Source organism: Manduca sexta, chromosome 28 (assembly GCF_014839805.1).
Source record: "Manduca sexta isolate Smith_Timp_Sample1 chromosome 28, JHU_Msex_v1.0, whole genome shotgun sequence".
Taxonomy (NCBI): Eukaryota; Metazoa; Arthropoda; class Insecta; order Lepidoptera; family Sphingidae; genus Manduca; species Manduca sexta.
Window position 1 is genome coordinate 17,451,323 of NC_051142.1, and position 22,618 is coordinate 17,473,940.

The 22,618-nt window shown below is 36.0% G+C and overlaps 2 protein-coding genes across 3 annotated transcripts; both read right to left on the bottom strand.

Annotated features, from left to right (window-relative positions):
* Positions 1-1,266: 1,266 nt before the first annotated feature.
* LOC115456171 (coatomer subunit gamma) lies at positions 1,267-4,705 on the bottom strand. Its single transcript, XM_030185116.2, has 2 exons — positions 4,160-4,705; positions 1,267-3,485 (listed from the first exon to the last, which is right to left on the bottom strand). Exons 1-2 carry the CDS (start codon positions 4,703-4,705, stop codon positions 1,437-1,439), a joined length of 2,595 nt encoding a protein of 864 aa, XP_030040976.1. The 3' UTR covers positions 1,267-1,436.
* Positions 4,706-5,958: 1,253 nt separating this feature from the next.
* On the bottom strand, positions 5,959-22,342 carry LOC115456244 (transcriptional repressor protein YY1). Of its 2 annotated transcripts, none has more exons than XM_030185228.2 (12): positions 22,069-22,342; positions 17,432-17,543; positions 16,723-16,822; positions 15,292-15,397; positions 14,182-14,252; positions 13,771-13,908; positions 12,484-12,570; positions 12,223-12,324; positions 11,750-11,851; positions 11,370-11,490; positions 10,841-10,960; positions 5,959-10,470 (listed from the first exon to the last, which is right to left on the bottom strand). In XM_030185228.2, exons 2-12 carry the CDS (start codon positions 17,516-17,518, stop codon positions 10,341-10,343), a joined length of 1,164 nt encoding a protein of 387 aa, XP_030041088.1. In that variant the 5' UTR covers positions 17,519-17,543; positions 22,069-22,342; the 3' UTR covers positions 5,959-10,340. The 2 variants fall into 2 exon arrangements, with proteins under 2 accessions (XP_030041088.1, XP_030041087.1); XM_030185227.2 differs by having other exon boundaries at positions 15,292-15,412.
* Between the last annotated feature and the right edge of the window lie 276 nt (positions 22,343-22,618).

Below are 22,618 nucleotides of genomic sequence, written 5' to 3' on the forward strand. Positions count from 1 at the left end.
AGGGTAATTTCTACAATGCGTTACTAAATAATACCACATAATAATCTGCTTGAAAATAAAACTTCAATAAAATACTCAAACCGCAGTTGTAAAACAAAGCAGAAGTTTCAAACAAAATAAATATCAATAAGTTTTAATTTTACAGGCCCTAATGCCACTACTAATACTCAGAGAATATATCAAAGTGGCAACCTCACACTTTTAGCCAGAAATATACTCACATGCACACACCATCTCCACACTAAACTACATAAGATCAAATCCGGATATTTTGTGGAAATATTTGTTGTTCATAATCTTTATAAACATAAAAATACTTGTATTTTCCGAATTACAAGTCTCAATCATAATAGTATGTATGGGTTTGGTACATAATTATTAAGAAATTTATAGGATATCTAGGAGTTTCCATAATACATTCAAACTTACGCCACTACAATGTTAATCGTCCAAATAAATGAGTTTCTTCTCGTTAGACTTATTTTAAAATATTTGCTTTCCTTTAAATTGTACAAATTCTCTAAACATGACTTTTATAAGTCAGCAAAATTTTTACCAACCAATTTTTTATTGTAAAACTTTTATAGTATATGAAAAGTGATTAAAAAAATAAATCAATACGAAGTGTTTTATTTTTATCTTTCAGAATACATAGGACAAGAAGACGTTAAAGTCCATTACATTATAATTGAAGACCACACACGTTTATTGAGAGAATTATTGAGAGCACCTACTATTAGTTACAAATATGTTATAAAAAGGAAATTGCAGTTATAATTTTAATATTTAAAAATATCGTTATTTCATTGTTTTTTTAAGTACTGCATAAACATACTAAATGAAGCGGTACCTATTTGAAATTATCTATATTAAAAGTACAAATGTTTCTGATTAAAATAAGGTCAGAGCAAAAACGACCTATGTAAATATGACTGGATGTATGAAGTAAATTTTTTAACTAAATTATTAAATTTCGATATTCCTTTACAAATTAATTTATTGTCTACCAATTTTTGGAGATAGAATGTTTTTACGATTACGGTCTCACTATTAATTCATTGATTACTTTTTTCAGTATTAGTTTTGAGACCGATAGCTATTCAACAAAAATACCAACACGCCTATCCCGAAGGAAAGCAGTCATAGACCGCGCACTTACAATTCGGTCAAAACTTACCACAAGTCCATATCATGGACGTTAAATGATTTCAATATTTTTTTAGAAATCACCCGAAATTTTATTACAATTAAATAATTCACACCAAATATTTCTTTAATGTAATGTTTATTTTGATAATATTACATATTTATATTTCAATATTGGCACTATATTACTATTCAGAACAGCAGAAGTCATATAAATCTTTCTATTTTAAATAGCTGATTCTCCTAGCCATCGGTCTCAAGACTAAAAATAATACATTTAATGCCTCATTTTAACCAACAGCTGCTAGAAGCAACTGTGCGACGTCCTCTCTAGGCGACCTGGCCGCTAACTTCATAGTCACTCCACCACTGCTTGCAGCTAGCCTGGCTCTGACCAAAACTGGGGCTCCTCCTCTGAAGATGCCACCGCCACGGATTTCCTTTACCGCCTCGCCTGTGATAGCTCCCTTGGGAAGACCGAGGTGCTCGCAAACTGCCTTCGCTGCTTCTCCCATATCGTTTTGCGGGAGGACGAATGTATCACTCGCCTCTGGTGCATTGGCTGCTCTGTCCCAAGTTTGCTCCCAGTCCTCAACGCCCGCCCTAGCCCTAATCTGATCTGAACAACCCATTTCAAACTCTTCGAGAGGGTAAGAATCTGCGTAACCCTCGCCCGGGTCAGGGGCGCCAGTGGTGGGGTCGCAATCCTTGACTACGAACTCCAATGTTGCTCCGAAAGAACCCAGACTGTCTAAGAATGCGCAAGGGTATTCTATAACCACGAAAACACTTCCAGGCTTGTCATAAACCAGCTTTTGGCAGGGTACAATGGACTTTATTTCGTATTCTGGCGGACATTCCAATCTCACGTGAACTTGCTCTAAAATCTGATCACTTAGCGTGTTGACACACTCAAACTGCAGCACCACGTGACGGGCATATACATGCTTAAGAAGACGGACCCTGTACTCTGTCTCCGCTTCAGTCAAATCGATAGGTACGTTGGTCTTGAACAGGGAGCCAAGTCTTTCTATGCCAGGTATCTTGGATAGTTGTTCAGTGTATATCTCTTCAATGGACATTTGCACCGGTTTGCGAACTTCGATCTCCACAATTGGCTCCTTACTTTCTTTCAGTTCTTCCTCAGAAGGAACACTCATCAGATCAAATGGTTCGTCAGGTCGCGTCGCCAGGTGGTCACGCAGCGCTTTCTCCAATAAAACTGGGTTTGGTTTTGGTACATCAACAATATAATCATTGATTAACTGCTGATCTCCTGTGTCCAAAATGGCGCTGTAGTATATTGCACGGTCCCTGACTTCATCTTCGTCATCGAGTTGACATCTGGCAAGAAGCACCCTAATGTTGGGCAGCAGCTCTGGTCTTTGTGCACCAAATTGGGCTACAGCGGACACTGCTGCGGCGCGAACCGGTCCTGATTCTAAAATAACACGGTTGTATATGAATCGTATGTAGCGTGACGGTTGGCGAGATTTAGGGCCCTCACGGCCAAGCAGATGTAAAATACGAACGGCCAAAGCTGTGTGCTCACAATCTTCAATGAATTCGCACAGATGAGCCAATCCTGTCTCTTTTGCATCAGGGTTTTCTTCTACCAAAGCTATTATAGCATCAGCGATGGCTGCTTTGTATTCTAAACCACCTTCATCTCTCAACATGCCGGCCAAGAAAGCGGCCAGGGACTGATGCTTCCTCGGGAACTTCGTGCACAATCTCCTGATCGCTCTAACCACCACAATTTTGAATTCATCCGAAATTTCAGACACGAAACTGGATATCTGCTTCATGAGACGATCTACTGAACTCTCTGCTCCAGTCGCTAATAGAGTGGTGACTGCTAGAGTTGCGACTGATCGATTGGAATCGGAAATCAAATTTTCCAAATCGACAGCGCATGCCGCGACAGCTGTAGGATGTTTTGCTGTCAACCTAGCCAGGGTTCGGGCTCCGGCAAGCCTAAGCGATGCCTTGGAAGACCCGCAGAACAGTTGCAGTACTGATACAGCTGGTGCGAGGTCTCTTGCGGTCTTTCTAAGATTGACCAACGCATGGGCCGCCTCGTAGATAACCATCTCTGATTTATGACGGAGACAGCATTCTATGAACTCGATGTAGGGTTGGGAAGCTTCTGAATCATCGTCTTCAACCAGTTGCGCGGCGAGGCGGATGAGAAGGCACAGTGCGTACGGAGACTTAATGTTTGTTTTGGCGAGGCGCGTTACAAGCTTCACTGTGGAAAGCTTGTCGTTGCGACGCGAGCCGGCGACGACCCCCAGAGCGTGGTACGATACCATGGCGTTGTCGGATGTTATGGCTTCCTGTAAACAAAACCAGTTATTAGTTGCGCATCTGCAATCTATAACTATTTACTAACTTACTGTGACCCTTTGTATTTAATTCTTGTTATATAAAAATATCTATTTTCATATCTAACATACAAATATATATTGTAAACAATTCAAAATAATTGTAAGCAAAAAGTAAAAAAAATAAAATAAACCATGGCATACATTTTTCTTAGACCATATTTTGGATCATGACTCGCAGTGTAAATAAATAGTAATTTGCTGATAGCAATAAGTGGTAAGATGGATTTTAGATAATAACAGATTACATTTGATTGTTATTGATAAAAATGTTAGTGGAAAGAAAATTATTGCCTTAAAAAATGATCAAAATAAATTTTTACTGATGGTGCTGACAAGAAAATTAAACATCTGTTTGCAATTAAAATGCAGTCAATCACAGACTACTAAACAAATAATAAACTAGTTTCTGTCGGAAATACCATACAAAATATACATGTCTGGTTTTTCTTTTTAGTTGAAACACAGTAAGGGTTTTGTTTAATTTTTTACAATACTAGCACAGCTATTCTTCATATGTAAGAGAACATTGCAAAGCATACTATATACAATATAGTGTTATATGGCACAGTTTTTATGGTTTTTAAAAAACAGTCTTAAATACAAACATATATATTACAACATACCTGAGCCTCGTTAGCCCACCGTCGCACTAAATCAGGAGCAGTCGACGACAAGTGCAGCGCGGAGACCAACGCAGCGGAACTTACTGCTGGGTTCTTATCAACTATCGCCTGTTTCATATATCTTTCTATAGCTTGAAGCATGGTAGAGTCGGTTATACTGCACAAAGCGCGTATAGCGGCTGCCCTGTACAGATCTTCCTTTCCAGTCATGTCTTTAGTCAATGAAGATGTCACGATGATCACATCCTGGGCTAAGTTACTCAGCTCTTTGATACACAAGTACACCATACGGCGAAGCATAACATCTTTCGACTGAAACAGCTTTGTGGTCGCGAAAAACGCTTCCGTTGCCTCTTGAGTAGTAAACTTCTCGCCTTGATTCAATAAATACAACACTTTTGTAAGTATTAGACAACATTTTCGCGGATTCACGGGCGTCTGATTGAAATAACGCGATTCTTGTAAGACGATTGTTTTGTCCAGATTCTGGTAGGGATTACCACCGGAATCTTCTTCCTCTTTCTTGTCGCGTTTGAAAGAGCTCATTTTGAGCTTTTTCTTTGATGTTATTAGGAAAGTATATGGTGCCGACGAATGCAGTTTACACGTCACTTGGTTTCACTCACTTTATTGAATTTGTCGATATGTCAAAATATTATTGCCAGAATATTTTTATAATAATTATGTTTTTGCCACGGCCACGAAAGAATAAATGAAATAGGGTCTCGTGATTAAAAAAACTAAGTATGAAATTAACTAAATCAAATACAATGATTTTATTTACGTTATTATTAGAATTTTTGTGATTTTTTCCTCAAATGGGCAACGACCATAAATTTAAGGTTTATAAATAATGTTTTTTACTTATTAAAATTCTTTGGAGTTCACCTATACTTTTAATTTCTAAATTACCAATATATCCAGGGTGCTCCTTGTAAGTAAGTAACGTATAGTATTTGTATCTATTACATAATCTGGCAATACTAAAATCAATGAAATGTTCGAGGGCTCAATGGACTTGTCTCCAGAGCCGTAATAAATTTAAAATGTAATGATCGATGTTACACTACAAAGACTAGGGATCGTAACATTTTTTATATAATATTTGTAAAATAAATAAAAACATTACTATGATCAAGACTTGAGGACTAAGTACGCGTTACAAGAATTAAATTACATTAATGACATCAATAACATAATTATATATGGTGTTACAAAAACAGAATTTGGTCAAAACATCATTATACAGAGCCGTAAATAAGTAGTATAGAAATCTCAAATAGAATTTGTAGTAGTATAAGCTACTTGAGTAGTACAAAAATGGAAAATTTTAAAACCATATATCAGCAAAGAGAATCAGCAGCTTATGTGAGCCGTTTCACACGTCTGTAAGCTTTGCCCACAAAGCATAAATAACGGTTTCACCAAAACGTACTGATTTTATTCTCTTTGAGCTTCACCTGCTGGAATTTTATTTAATAACAAATATTTAGGGTACTTATAAGTATATAGGATACCAACCATGTTATACTGTCCCACTTTTGGTCACGGACCTCCTTTACTACTGAGGCCTTAGTCGACCACACGGACCTAGTGCGGATTGGTAGACTTCAACCTTTAAAATTACTATAAATAACTTCTCAGGCGTCTAGGCTTCCTCAAGATGTTTTCCTTCACCATTTAAGATTTAATTTTCCCTAACTTTGGAAATAGCAGCAATCATGGCGTTAGACATCTCATTATTTATGCAGCTAAAAATCCTCAGTACAACTAGATACAATAAAAAAATAAAACAAAAGTTATATAAATATTTACACTTTATTTTCGTTTATATTTCATTTTACATCCTAATCGCTGTGGACATCACAAATTATAGTCTGTGGCATGACTCACCAACTTTTACCGCCACAGCAAAGGATAAAACCAATGATATATACATCACTTCAGTCATTAGAAAAACTTATTAACGGCCAAGTCTGTTCCAACACATTGACTGCGATTAATTAATTGATTAAAACAAAAAACACGACTTTTATGTGAGCTGCAGTCAACGTGTTAACCCCATTTCCGTTAACTATGGTTAGTATATTAACCAGAAATCAACTTCAACATAATGTTATTTTTAGAGAACACCAATAAACATTTTAATTATTGTTTGTCACACTAAAATTATGTGATATAAGCAAAATGTGACAAAACAAGGATTATTAATTACTGACTATGTTAATTCGCATGATGATATCGCAATGTGCTGTGCAGCAACAGGTGAAATTTTATTTTCGGAATCCAAACTAGCTAAAATAATATTGACCAAAATTAACGCAAATGGGATCTCATAAAAACAAACACCCTCTTAATCAGATAATCGTTTCCACTATTTTTATATCAGCTATTACGAGACAAAACAAAAAACTGTTAGGACATCGTCGACCGTCGCAGTAGCTGCCCCACAGGTTTTGTATAATTCGCAAAACGCACTCGTGTCAATAAGAAAGATGCAGATAAAGTTAGTGGCGAACAAACGTGGCCAGTGAGATAGGTAACGTTACTGGGCATTTAAATTGCAGGTTTTTAATATCTTTTGTATATTCGTGATCTATTCTACACGAAATTCATTCAAATGAAAGTAAAAAATGAAAATATTACATCTTCCCTATTATAGAACGAACCACGCATAAATTTGCCGTGTTATATTAATTCGATAAGACAGTCCGTGCAATTGTCGCATGGTGTATAACTTATCTCAAAATGGAAACCTTTTTCATGAATAAGAGGGTTTTATTTTCACTGATCAATTGAAAGTCTGAACGTTCGACAATTTGATGCTGATAATGAAATAATGTCTCTAGTCAATTCAAATAAAGTTTAAAAAAAAGTTGAGTGTCCCCGCAAGAAGCGAAGGGACGATAAGCGAAGTCGCGTTCTAGTTAAGTGGCGTGGTTACTTAAAGAGAGCCAGTTAACGCAGTTCTGGCGACCACCTAGACAACTCCAATGGGATACATTTTATTTTGAACTATTGTATTTTTCATTAAGCGGAAGTTACTCTACCATGGCAATACAATGTTAAGTTATTTTCAACTTTATCAAAATTTGCATAAAGACACTATTTTAATAACAGCATAAATCCATTTGATCCGTGTTGGCCCTTAAACAGACAATTAACACTAACCCTTGTTATAAACTTAACATTTACATTATCTGGCCTGTGCTCCGATATTATTGTTAAAACGACAGATACGACTCCAATGGAGGAATTGAGGGGGTCATTTGGTCAGCTCACTATTGCATAGTCTTATTTTTTATTTATGTTGCGAAATTGATGTTGAAAATCTTTATTTTGGTATAAATAAAAAAAAATGGTTCCACCTTTACCAACTTACGGGATTACTGAACATCTTCAAAAGGACATAAAACCATTTGGTAGGTATATACAATTTAGTTTGTACATTAATTATAACATGGAACAATAACGAGCCAGCGATTTGTCGACAGGAATACATTTTCATGAAGCCTTTATATATATTGGGATGTGAAATGCTACTTAGAGAAAGAAATAAGGAAAAGGAACACAACACTGTGCGACAAAACACAAAAAAATATGAGAAACATTTGAAACTGGCAAATTAATCAATGCAACCGCAGACTTCATTGTCCATTGCAATATAGAAAAGGACCAAACTAGACATCTTGATAATAATACAGACACACATCAAACCTTATAACCTTACTTTTTCACTATAAAAGCACTAACGACCAAATAAATATCCCTTTCCACCACTTTAATGCATAAATTACTGGATACAATGCTGCCAAACCAACAAACATGGACCGTAATTAATTCCATTCATTTTTCAACATATTATGCTTAATTCGGAGCACGCGGCCCGCATTATACAAAAAAAAACTTACATCTATACGTTAACCTATAATTACAAATGTTTTTTGGCATATCTACAGTACAAAATGTACATTATTATGTATGTCCGTGATTCTATGACCAGTGTTTAAGCTTAAAATCAAAAATTTACAAAAACAAAACATGCCAAGGTATATAACAAGTCTTCAAAGATTTTTCAAGAGAGATGTGATAAAATCAGTCTGTTGGTCTTGCCTGTACAAACTTGTGGGTACGCGGCCCCCCAAAGTAAGTGTTGAATATGTCCTGGCTTAATAATAACTGTATTTTAAAAACTAAAATACGCTGTAAATCCTTTAGAACGACCGTAGCTTCGATTCGCGTCACAGAACCTATCGCATATGAATTTATGTATAAAATCACTACTGTAAAATACAATCAGTTAATTTTCACCATAAATATATTTAAAAACGAATCAAATTATTGTCGAATGCCAGATGAGCGTAATTCTTTTCAAACCCGCATACCCTCGGCAAATGAGATTTATCACACGAAAATTATAACTAACGCAGAGCCACGGACGTACATATAGTAAGTAAGCGTATAATTAAGGCGCCCCCGCGCTCCAATTGACGAAAATTGGCGATGACTGTTAGTACAATATTCAGCGAAGCTAAGGGCCTGTTCACAACGTCCAAGTAAATGCTATCCGCTACAATAGAGCGCAATTTAATAAACAGTTGCAAACGATATATTGGGATCGATTTAAGAATAAACTAATCAGAAGTCAAGTACGTATACAAATAATTAATATACAAAATTCATCCTGATTGGTCCATTTTCGCATCGATCCGAAGATAGCGGTTTGGATTGTTTACAGCCGTTTCAATAAACGATCCCAATCTCAATCTTCGATCCGATTCTGATGTGAACCTATCAAAATAACTCATTTGAGAGCATGTCAGAAAAAGCTTTGATTGGTCCATTTTTGAGATAGATCTAAAAAAAAAGCCATTAGGATCGTTTATTGAAAATGACTGCTAATAAAATCGCCCGTTAGTTAGCTAATATAAATATCAATTTATTTTGGGGCTTAGTTGACAGTTTGGCTTGTATTAGCTAGACTTATACTTGAATAACATTTACTCAGACAGTTCAAAACAGCTGCTAAGAGTATACATATTGATTTGCAGAGTGATTTGTTTTTAATTTTCCCATAAAATAGAGTTTGGAGATATGTAAATATTTTAAAAAATTTCTACAATTTGTAAAATTAAATGAGTGTTTTAACTTTCTGCCCTCACATTAAATGCTTCAAAACAAAAAAAATTTGTGAGTAATCCTGTTTTTATTTTAAGATTTATAGCTTATTTTCATTGGATCAAACATTTGTCCTAATGCGCCTACTTTTAAAGTTTTTATCACTCTGCTTGTTACTCTGTGAGACTTAAAGTTTTTCAAACTAAAAATTGCATGTAAAAGAAAATATGAAATTCATTTTCTACATTGTATATTGAAAAACCTAATTCTTATAATATGATATGGAAACGAAATGTAAATGGAGTCATTGCATCAGTAATGGAGGTTTTAAAAACCCGTTATAGTGGTTTTGTGCATAAAATAATATACAAAATTTAAGTCTATTTGCCCAAGGAAACATCCTACACCTTTCATTAAAAGAAAACAGTTAGTAAAATTAAGGTTATAACTGATGTGCAATAATTTTGTTATAAAATAAATGTCCATTACTGGTGCATCTACCCAATATTTATTTTTGGTTACAAAATCTGGAAGTCTCGTAAGACGCGGGCGCTTCACGTGAGCGACGCGCATTTCTTTAAATCTAAAAATGTCCATTGCACAGAATCCTTAGAAAAATGCTATTTTTAACGTCTGTACGCCTGTTGAAAGTGTGTTAACTAAAAATGTGGAGTTGAAATGTCTATAATACTAAAAATCGATCAAGATCATCATCACAACAAGAGTATTAGATTTACCTATCTCTTATACTCTGGAAACGTACATCCGATTAAAATTCGCCACGCGTATATTTTGTGCACAGCTGTTCCTTTCCGAAGTAATAAAAAAAACTATTTACACCACAGAGCTCTAAAACTACACCCTTCAACAGACCTACAGCACCATATAACCTAACATAATTTTGGATCCTAAGTATTGGATATATTGTCCAACCACTAGTCTTTCACAATTTGTGATCCTTCGAACCGGATATATCCGATTACATCATTTTTGATCCTCCGAGCCGAATTCGGACACGTGTCTTTCGAGCAGCACTTCAGTCACACACACAATCTGTTCACTCTCACTCGTGCGTGTAGAATATGAGCTGGGGGTTAGAGTCGTCCGGGGACATCTCTAGTTGAACGAATTGTGGCGTGGTCCGAGCGGATTCGTAAGCGCCGCCGCCGCTGCGAGACAGGGAGTTTCTTGACCTGGAATTTTTGAAATATTGTAGGTAATACGTAATAAATTTAATTGATTGTGTTGTTACTTAATTCTGTAAATTTTACTTGTTTTAGGTTGATATCAATTTCATTCGAAAGGGCCAATTGTGACTGAAATGTTTTTGTTAGAGGAGTAGTCGATTATGGGCGTTAAAATGATCAGTGATTGGATAGACGCTATACTCTGTAGTCGTCTACAGCCTTGCATAAAAAAGTTATCTTTTTTACAGTCAGCCAGATGGCTATTTGACATCTAGTCATTGAGCCATTCATGCGTGCCTGTACGTTTGCGCAAAAGTATCGGCGGCTTTCTATGAACTGTCCGTATAATAATAGCAACTAGAATCTAATATCATACTTGGCCTTGGCGTGCGTGAGTATGTGCGACTTGAGGTTGGTGCTCTGCGCGAACTTCTTGTTGCAGCCGTCGAACGGACACACGTAAGGACGGTCGCCCGTGTGGATGCGCACGTGCGTTCTGAAACATGACATGTTACAGTTCAAAGATGCTCGAAGATAACTGGACGATGCTCATGACTAAGTAATAAATCCTTTAAGAAATAAATAAATTGTATAAATTAAATGTCAGGTAGAACTGCTAGTAAAACAATAGAAGAAACATACACATTATGTTTACGTAACATCACAAACTTTACTTTAGTGCGAGATGTTGCCTTTTCGCCGCAAATTTCGTAGATACAAAACTTCAAATGTAAATTGCTGAATCATGTAACGCCTTTTATTCAGACGGATTATTTTTCTTTGTGTACGCTGTTGCGTATACTACACTAATTAAATCTAGGTGGATACAAACAAAACTAATCCGACACTGCATAAGAGATCTCTATTTATGCTAGAATGTAATCAGTAGTGAAAATATTGACTACCTAAGGTTAAAATCGAGGGAAAACCGCTTTCCACAACCCTCGAACGTGCACTGGAAAGGTTTCTCGCCCGTATGCACCAACTGGTGTCGTTTTAACTTTGAACTCTCCACAAACGCTTTACCTGAAAAAGTAATAATAATAATAAAAGTTAGGAAGTCCTTATGCACTCGTATATTTTTTTACATAAGTAATGCAAGAAGTAGAATACGTAAGGGTGCGAAACTGAATATCCCAGCGGGTTGAATTCTAAAGAAATCAAAAGAATTTAGTCTAGAATTGACACATATACGTGGCTGCGGACGGAAGTAAGAACACTAAACCTCACGATTCAGCGGATGCTTCAAAAATTGTTTTAAATTAGTATAGTAATGTAGACGAACCGCACTCCGCGCAGACGTGCACGCGCGGCCCGTGCGTGTGCAAATGTTTCCGCATCGCAGAGTTGTCGCGGAACATCTTCGTGCAGCCTTTGTGTGGACACGCTGTGGATATAAGAGTTTATAGATTAATGTCCATTACTTGTTCCAAGACTCCAAAAAAAATTTTGAATGTTATATATACTTTTCGATAGTTTTTATATGTAAACTATAGGGAAAAAATAACTAATGTTAAATTATTATTCACGATACAAAGATTTGGATAGGATTTAGGTAGTCTTACTGACAGCAATAGCAAAGAAATCTGCCCTATACTTTTCTATAGAATATTGTTACAACCTTAATTAAGCTAGCTCCTTAATTCCATAGACAAAACTGACTTCAACTATTTAATGCTTGACATGTTAGCCGGCTAACATTCCAATCATTCCAATGGCAAATGGGGTAATGCGAATTTATACTGATCTGGTACCTACCTATAGTTCTGTCGGAGGACTCCGGCGAAGGCTTCTTCAGTCTGATCTTGTGTCCGGGCCGAGCGAACTCGGCTAGCTGTTTCGGGTCAGACAAGTCCAATCCTGGAAAATTACCATATAACTTTAATAGAGAAAATAGATCAAATTGTGTGTCAGTTAGATGTATGGAACTATTTTTTATTTCAATAAAATATTATTATAAGTAGTACATATACAAAAAAGACTAAACTTAAAGTTACTATAAAGAAAAAAAATAATTACCAGGCATTGTCTCATTCCCTAATATGTTTTTCTTTCCTGTCATGTACTCTGTGTAGTCGGGATCCGGTTCGGGATTTGAGCCTTCATCTGGAAAATATAAGTCTTCATTAAGCATTAGTGACAATGGGCTGGCCACATATGTCGTAGAACAGATAACCACTGGAGTAAGCGTGTTCTGGAATGGCGACCTTGGATGTACTTGGCAATTGTATAGATGGCAGGACAACTTACACAAGAGGATCAAAAAAAGAAATAGCCATCTAAATTACCGAAAGACCTGCGGGATCTCGGTAAGCGCATGGCTTTTTTGTAAGGTGGTCAATGACCTTTTTTTTTCTCTGATGGGGTAGGCAGAGGCGCCACTAGTGCACCCAATATTCGTCGTGCGTATTTTTATTTTTTACTAGCTTTTGCTCGCGGCTTCGCCCGCGTGAAGGTGTTTTCCAGGATAAAATTCCACTGTTTGGTAAAAGTCTTGCTACATATTTTCCCGGTACTTATAGGTTCAAACTAATTTTATCCCCAATCTATAATTTCAGTTCAATCAGTCGAAAATCTAAGAACATTTATACAAACTTTCATCCCCTATTTTATCCCCTTAAGGGTAGAATTTATCAAAATCCTTTCTTAGGGGATGCCTACGTCATAGTAGCTTTATGCATGTAAAGTCTTAGCCCGATCCGTCCAATGGTTTGGGCTGTTCCTTGATATATCACTGTCAGTCACCTTTGAGTTATATATTATATTAACAACTGAAGTTAGCTAAAATTGAGTTTCTCGAAGCCGACCACTATTTATGTACTATGTATTTTTGAGACTATGCAATTTTGTCGCGTTCGCGATTCACTTTCACTTTTGTTGAGTTTCAGAACGCGATATTAGATCCTCCAACGCGCACGCGAATTTGAACTTTATGCAGCGGTAATAAATTACAAATTGACTCTCCATTTTATTTAGAAAACGTTTGTATGGGAAATAGAAAAATGCTGTTTTGAGGATTTTCCCGGCAATTATTCGAATTTTTCTCACCTTTTAAACCTTCCCTAGACCTCCACGAATAATTCAAGACCAAGATAAGATAAATCCGTTCAGCCGTTCTCGAGTTTTAGCGAGACTAACGAACAGCAATTCATTTTTATATATATAGATTTAGTAGGCACAGAAAAAATTATCATCGTTGGCCACCTCCCATAGCTACGCCCATATACATGAATATTTTTAAAATAAAGTTACACACATCAACAAAGCGTTTCAACACAAACATATGTATAAATATAACAAACATACCATCATCCTCCCCCGTGGCCCACATGGTGACAGAGAACTCCCCCTCCATGGTCTTGATCTGCACCTGCTTCTGTTCCCAGCGGCGTGCCGTGCCACGATTATTGCTCACACCCTCCATTAGACCCATTGGAACTTCCCCTGGAAAATATGGATGCTCATTAGCACATACTCGTACAGCAAAGGAAAGGTACATTAAATATTCCTGCTGATGATTCAGAAAAATACTCCAAGTTTTGCATTCACATTTAGAGTCGACATAACTTGGCATTTCTAAATTCCAAATTTAAATTATATATATTTGAATTCGCCATTATAAATAGCAACCCAAGATAAGTCTGCCTAGCTTTTGAACTGTAAAGGTGTATTAATTTGCTTTTTAAATATTAATGCTATAGTATATTATTATCATACCGATGGGCATCAAATGGTGAATGTTATTTGCATTATTCGCGTTCCCTCGGGGTCTGCCTCGTCCCCGACTTCTGGAATTTAACAATACAACATTAACAATTTCGTACACAGCTAAAATCCGTTCTCGTAAATGCCAGAAAACAGACAAACCATATGGGAGTCATCTTTAGATATTATATTCTGTTAGATGATTTTCATGTGTCAATGATCGTTAAAAGGGGAGAATAGTTGATTAGGAATTCAGTCTGACGCTTATACCATACTAGGCGTTGCTTGCGGATTCACACGTGTGGAAAGCCTTTGCTCGTACAAAACTTTCTAAATCAATGTAGCTATCTATAGCGGCGTCTGTACGATGCCAGCGCCTATATATGGCACAAAAGTAAATTATTGGGATACAAATTTCGCTTGTTCATATACTCCCGGATAGCGACCACCGTACCACAAGATGTTAAAACCCGCCATAGTGGCCCACGTAACTGTGCTGCGTTTCGGGATCAGCCTGTATATATCCGGTTCTAACAGGCTGCTATTGTGCCGACTGCCGAGGGGTATTCATCTCTCGTCAACATTCTATGGGACCTCACTTCACTTACAACCAGGTGCAATGTGGTAACTTTGTCGTGCACGTACAAAAAAATTAAACATCACTAACCAATGGTATACCTGACAAGGTTACCCAAAATAATAAAAGAATATAAATATATATAAACATGGCGAATTGCGTGCATTGGCAATTTATAATGTAATAAGCAATTGGAACATAGAATTTTGTTCTGCAAACCAGTTATATGCTCTACAGAAAATGAATTAGGCAATCATTTTACATACATACATACATAAAATCACGCATTTATCCCCGAAGGGGTATGCAGAGGCGCAACCAGGGCACCCACTTTTCGCCAAGTATGTTCCGTCCCATGATGTGATAGGGGGCGAGCCTATCGCCATATCGTGCACAAATTCCAAACTCGGGGCTGATACCGAGCAGAAAAAACCCAAATATCACTTTGCCCGACCCGGGATTCGAACCCAGGACCTCAGAGCGCTATTGTACCGGACATGCAATACAACTACGCCACCGAGGTAATAATTTTAAGTTGATATTACCTGCTAGTGGACGCGGGCTGGGGGTAGACAGTGTCGTACGTGTCCGCCGCCGGGTTGAGCACCTCCTCACCCGATATGCCGGGCAGTATCACCTCCTCGCTTCCCACTGAAATCTTAAAATCTGTCAGCATCGCCGACATACGAGCGTTGAGTACTTAGTGTATGGACCGTGTCCACCCCGTTCCAACATACACAAACCGTGATGATATTGCTATCTATTGATTAGTGTTTATGTTTTAGATCAATATCGAACAGTGCTTCGAGTGTGTGATGGTGAGGAGTGTTTTGTGTGTTTTTTTTTTTAAATTTCTGTTGATATTCCGCAAAACAGTATTTTTTTGCGGAATTTGAGGTATGTTGATGACTTCTACTTATATATACTTATTTGCTTCCACCCTTATTACACTAAAATGTGGGATCAACGTAACAAATATTTAGCTTAGTTAAATCCAATCCCGAGTAAATCGTATTTGAGAAGACCCCAATGTTTCCTGACCTAGAAATCCATTACCCATAACTTTAAAATTTCAAAATAAAATTATATGAATTGTAATGGATATAATCCATAGATTTTTTTCATTTTCTCTATTTTTTACACAAGGATATGAGTATTTCTCAAAATAAATATACGTAACGAAATAGTTTTTCATGAAATAAAATTACAAAATTGTCTGTCTTTTTCTTTTCTTAATACATTCGATATATCAAATAAAACTATTTCGTTGCGTACATTTATTTTGAGAAACACTCATATAATTAGAAAGGACTAAGATAGGGGAAGGGAATATAATGGAACGGGAAAGAAGTTATGGTTTTGGAATCATAGTCCTATGAGTGCAATCCCTATAGTCCTACCATTTCATACATTTATGTACATACAATCCTTATAAAATTCCTGTTTATAGTTACTTTATTTATAAAGTAGGGATGTACCTACTTTAGTACACTGTGAAATACTTGTAAAAATGGTTTCGTATCCATTCACTTATCACCTCCTAAGCAACCTAAGACACGTCGATACATTGTTAGATTTGCATTGAATCAATAAATGTTTGTGTCTCATTAATTAATTTAAACAATTTGAATTAAGATTCTACATAATTCAAGAGGTATGTAAAATCTCCATACTCGCATTAGGGCAGCATGATGGGTTTCATTTTTTTAATACTATCTTATTCCACAGATTTGTTATTATTTGCATCTTTTGAATCTCATGACTAAATAAGCTTATTGTTATTATGACTAAAGATGCGACAAGACTTAGTGTATACAGGTTAGTGTCAGTAACCTAGACTTCAACCCTTAACAAACGGTACAATTGAGCTATGCATCAAATAGCAAAACCTCATCCCCTTGGACACGAAATGCAATTACCACGAGAAAAAAACCGCCAGTAGTGAAAAAAAAAAAAACAAATATGACGTCACGCACCTTCCTCCAGATGTTGCATGCCGATCACCTGCTCTTCCACCTCCTCGTACTGGTCGTCGGTGATGTACTCCTCGTATTGACCGGCCTCTATCTCTTCGTACTGGAATACAGATGTTTTTATTCGTTATTTGAGCTATTGTTCTGTCTTGTCCGTTTTTACATAAGAGGCGGGATACCATCAAGTCATTTGATGTTGTGACCAAAGTGGCCTAGTCTACACTCAAAAATTAACACCAAAGAAATCCGAGTTGGCAGCTTTAATAATATAAAAATAAATATTGAATTACTTATGCAATATGTTCGGTCGTACCACACCACAATATGAACATAATAGAAATCCGTATTTAGGCTGTAAAACTTATGACTGCCAATATTCGGTTTCTAGGTCAAACCATTGCCATGCAAAGTGTGATTTCGGGATTACTTCCATCATTTTATGGGCCGAAATTAAGCTTCGAGAAATATTATGTTACTCCTATAAACCTCTTATCTTTACTATGATACTACTTCGATTTCCCTTCGAATATAAACAGATGAGCTTAATCTTTAAATTTAATATGATAACTACTTAGTATTTATTATTGATAGTGCGAAGCTGATCAAATGCAGTTAGATATATTAAAGATGGCGTGTGACAGTTGTGTACGGTTTGAATCCCCCCTCCCTCTTTTCCCACTTGTTTATCATGACCTATACTAGGTATACTGACCTTCACACCGACATGGTCGTCGCCATCTATCTCGATGGCTCCGTGCGTGCCGATCTCCACCTCGCACATGATCTCCTGGTTCATCATCTTGAACCCTAGCCGCTCCTACCGCCTGCAACAAATATAGTATTATAGCTAACACATCCAAGAAGGCCGCAGACGATGGTAAATGGTTAGAACAGCGGTTCCTAAATATTTAATTCAGATATCTCAACAAAGCCTTATTTTGTTATGGAACTTTGCCTCAAACAATTATAAAGGATACAATGCAATTTAAAACAAGAACAAAAAATCATTTTTTAAGAAAAAATATTATAGTTTGAGTTAATGTGAAGAATGACGAATACAATTTCGCGGAACTCTGACAACTTTCACGGAGCACACTTTAGGAAGCTACGTAAAGAGACCTAAAACTACTCCCAAAATGTCGCCTAAATAATAGCATGTGCATTGTGCTCCTGTAGTTGCTCCAAAAACTGCCAACGAGGGAACGTAGCCTCTGTCGAAGGTCACCAGAAATATATTGCTAATAGTTTACTGACAGAAAGTAATTGCATACCGTTGTTTATAGATAACATTTGATTATCTGTTAACGATTTTGGTATTTTGTCGCTAACCGAGTGTGGATATTGGTACGGATCGACCAAACCGAAACCAAATTATTAATATTTTAAAGGAACAGTTTGTCAACCAGCAGGAATGCACGAAGAGATTAATAAAAGTGAATAATACGAAAGTAGTATGTCAAGATCATACATAGTCTGCCTAACCCTATCGGGTACAGGTGTGATATTTATTTTGTCATTTTGATAAATTCTTTCTACCCAAAATTTGTCTATAAGTACTTAATACATTTCTTTTTTTAAACATTTCGATAGCAAAGTCTGGGGAACTAGCCAAGAGGTGATATGGTGTTTTGTGATGTCCATCGCCCGATATTTCCAAGGGTTCTAAGTTTTGCTCATGGCTCAGGTACAGTGGACACACATAGCCGTGCCCTTATAAAAAAAAAAGAAAAAAAAATGGTAAATACTGTCGTAATGTCCATTCCAACCAAGTAGTATCTACTTATTATGCAAGCCTTGCTGTGTTCTAGTTTCATGGACATTGCAACCAATAATATTTATACGTACATATGGCTAAGTTCGGATAAGAGGTAAGATCATATTATGAAAAAAATACGCAAAACTGGCTATTATAAATCTGTCTTTTGTACGCTGAGGAATCAACTCAGTCTATTTCTCATTTCAAAGTTTGATTATTAGCTTACATTATTATAATTATGTGAAAAAAAAATTGTCAATTTCCGGATATTGTATTACAGGGCGGAAATAAGCTCACCGCGCAATGTACGTAAAAATTATGGTAAGTGGTAGTAAGACAAGTGAAACATTCAAATGCTGATGAAACAAGAATAATATTTATTGTTTAAAAAACCGTAAGTCAGTGACGTAGCGAGGGTGTTTGCCTACCGAGGCGGAATCAAAATTTGGCGCCCAAGGCACCGGTACAGAGCATGCAATAGTAAAAAAAAAATGTTTTTTTGCATATTTTGCCGCTCCCTTAAAATTGCCGCCTGGGGCGGACGCCACCCCCTCTTTCCCACCTAACTACGCTACTCCACTAGTAAATCATACTACATATAATAATAACTACATTTTATAAAAAGTTATTATGGCAGAACGGTAACATCGGATTGCACGGAACTACGTGCACAACGATAAAAGATATCGAAGCGATATTAATGTGATTCGTCAAACGTCAAATGCTGAACATTATAGAAGCTAATTCTAATATCTAAATTCTCAGGGTAAAGAGCGCAGTGTAATCTAACAGAGGGCTTTGTAATTCAAAGTTTTAGCTCTGGGTGGAGTTGCATATATGAAAAGTTATGACTTGAGACCAGATTATATGGATTTGCATATTTGACTACGTGGCAACTTTCACCCCTTTTGCACCTAATGCCGGAAATGATAAGGTAGTCCACAATTCCGTTATATTAGGCGATAATGTATTAAGCAGAGCGTGAAGAAACAATTATGCAGGTTGGCATGAGTGTGGCGACCGTCTGGGGATGCTTGTATCTTTTGACGGTTGGCATTTTCTTTGGACTTCACTTTGCTTAACATCAGGTGGCAGGTGCAGTAAAGCCACTTTGCCGAATGTGGATAAAAAAAAGAAGTAAATAAGTACTACTTTTCACTAGGTTAACCAACAATAAAGACATATAAGACCAGTTTTCTGAAAATACAGACTTGTTTGGGCTTTAGTGTGGATATTAAATTCTGCAGAGGTAAACTGTGTGCGTAGACCTAAGACAAATATCCACCCTTGTATGGGCATGCATTTGGTATGATAATGCAGTGCACAAAGTTAGAGATAGGAAATTACAAGATGAACAAAATGATTCCTTGAATACAGGAGTGTAATATCTTTATGATCACTCATTAAATAACAATAAACTCTTCTTACTAATGGACAAACATTTCTTCACTTTGCCTATATTTAAATTAAAAACAATATTAAAAATATCATGTCAACTATAACAATATATAACCAAATGAAAACCACTTGTCAGGATGAATTCTTTTTGCAAACACTTAAGATGTTTCTGTTGTATTTAAACTAGCATAAGTAGCCATGACAAGTTCAACACCTGCCCATAATTAGCAACAGATCTTTGAATTACAAATTACTACTTTCTACTTGTTACCTTGGGACATTACTTAAAGTTTAACAATGCTGTTATACTGCCAAAATCAATGGTAGCCCTAAAGGATGTGAGGCCCTAAATGAAAGTAAAAAAAGTTCCTCCAAGGCATTGTGGTCCTGTAAGCGCGAGGCCCCAGATGGTTGCCTGGATCGCCTTCCCTAATGCTGCCTCTGCCTATAATGACATTCAAACTGGAACTATTACAGTGACTTGCTCACAGTTGTTTCTCATAGGGCTGCCAACCACACTGTTAAAATCAAGTATTACACTGTTTATATTTCTATACTATTTCAAAAAGTATACAAAATACTGTTTTCATTGTCACTGTTATTCCTTCACCATAACACCAAGCAATAATTGTATAATATAAAACAATACATGTGCCTTAGGCTTTGAACCTTAATTAACAGCACAAATATACAAATCAGAACATGTCTGTTAGTCCCTACATACAGTTTAAGTTATGTTAACATAAATTATGATTTCTTGTATTTAGTTATTACACCTAAATAAAGAGAATTTGTTGAATACATGTACTGTCAGTAAAACTATTTTAATAAATTAAATAAATATGCAATAAGGCTGATGTTTTAAGATGTATGCCATTTATAGAGAGAATAATTATATTTAGGCTTCTTTTTGATACTCAATGTCCTTAAGGAAACTTAAAGTAATAACCAAGCTCCTACAGGTTGGAAAAATATTGTGAATTGTGATTCATAGATTTTATTATTTTCTCCTAAGTATAAGAACATATCATTTTTTGTACATAGTAATGTATTCTGAATTTCAATAACTAACTATTATTTTAACTGGTTTACTTTTGACCAGTGGTAATTTTTCACATCTTAGGTTCAAATAGCTATATAATTTATTCTGACCAAGAACATTGCTTCATTATGCTTGGATAAATGCTAAGTATAATTGACCTCTAAGCTTATGTATTAAATATCAATATAAACTTGATACTTCAATAGGTTCTGAGAAAACAAGCCTTTATTCATGTAAAGACAGAAAAGTAATTGTGTTTAAAAGTATGAATATCTACTGATACATAATGATTAAGGTTTCATGATAAAAATCAATTACCATTAATATTAATGTCTGTTATAAAACATAATATTAAATACAAGTTTAAAACAAGAATAGTTATATTTAGTACTTTAGCATTACAAAAATATTGTTTTTGCAATGAAATGACAACAAAATTATCAAGTTAAATGTAAACAAGTAATATTTAAACTGTTGTTTTCTTATCTGTTGTACAAACAAAATTGTTTTGTCTTTGTTTGAAATGTATTTTCAATAATAATTGAATAAATTGTATGGTTTTATGGCAGTATGAACATGTTCTTTTGCTTGGGTGTGTACAAACATTTCCTTTATCAGAATTCACAATTATGAAAAATAAAAAGTGACAGCAAATTAGTGGATCATGAGTAGGTATGTCCACTTATTTTAAATAATTAATTTAAAATAAACTGTTATGAGCTTGTTATACTCGTAGGGATTATTGAGAAAATCAAATTCTTGTGTTAAACAGTAACGAACATAAAATTAAACTATACCAGGTCAATGGATAAAGATACAGGTTTTTAAAATATTTTAGGTATAAAGCAAAGTTCGATGCCCCCCGCATATTAAGCATTGTTAATCAGGATGTGTTATAGATGAAATAACTGTGTTGTTATGCAGGTGCGAGCCGCTGCGAGAGTCGGACCGGCCGGGCCTCCGTCCGTCCTGGTTTTATTACGTATTTATACTACAACCACGCCACTTACTGGTTTCATCGTTAATCAACCTTTTGACCTTCACTCTCATACCCTTTAAACAACATCCACCGGTGTAATTACACAAAAAAAAAATACTAAACACTTGTTACGATATGTCAAAAAGTGCAATGTTTTCCACAGAAATAATTTACCTCTATTTATCTTCTAACAAAGCTTCCACTGCCCCCAGGAGACAAATATGGACAGACGCGTTGGCACAGAATTTTCCGTAGCGATATACACCGCAAACGAACCCACAGTTTTCAGTGAAAAAAAAGTTCGTAATTTAGGCCGAAAAATATTTGAAATTTACGCGAAAATGTTTATAAAATATGTCTGACTAAACATGGCGTCCAAAGATGTCCGACCAAATTCAATATGGCGTAGCAAAATGGACGCCCGTTCTTCAGCCGCTCCTACTCAAGAACTCGGACGAGAAAGAGAAAGCGACCACACATGTCACTGTACAAAAAAATATATTTTTAGAGTGTTGCCAAGTGTAACTCAATTTATAGTCATATAAATAATTGAATTATTGTGTAAAGCAATAATAACTATGTCATTGAACCAGACAATTTAACTATAATCGTAAATGTCCCTTTGCTGAGATTAAACTTGGAGGCTCATTACGTTTTACATGAGAATGTATAGATAAAAATAATATATCGGTACTCATGCATGTTGTCTTTATGTTAAAAATAA

Coding starts and splice junctions, on each gene's coding strand:
- LOC115456171 (XM_030185116.2), bottom strand. CDS start 4,705: ATGAGCTCTTTCAAACGCGACAAGAAAGAGGAAGAAGATTCCGGTGGT. Junction 3,486..4,159: donor GGTGGGCTAACGAGGCTCAG/GTATGTTGTAAT, acceptor TTTTGTTTACAG/GAAGCCATAACATCCGACAA.
- LOC115456244 (XM_030185227.2), bottom strand. CDS start 17,518: ATGATGAACCAGGAGATCATGTGCGAGGTGGAGATCGGCACGCACGGA. Junction 14,253..15,291: donor CAGCCCGCGTCCACTAGCAG/GTAATATCAACT, acceptor GTTAAATTCCAG/AAGTCGGGGACGAGGCAGAC. Junction 11,852..12,222: donor GTCCTCCGACAGAACTATAG/GTAGGTACCAGA, acceptor TTATATCCACAG/CGTGTCCACACAAAGGCTGC.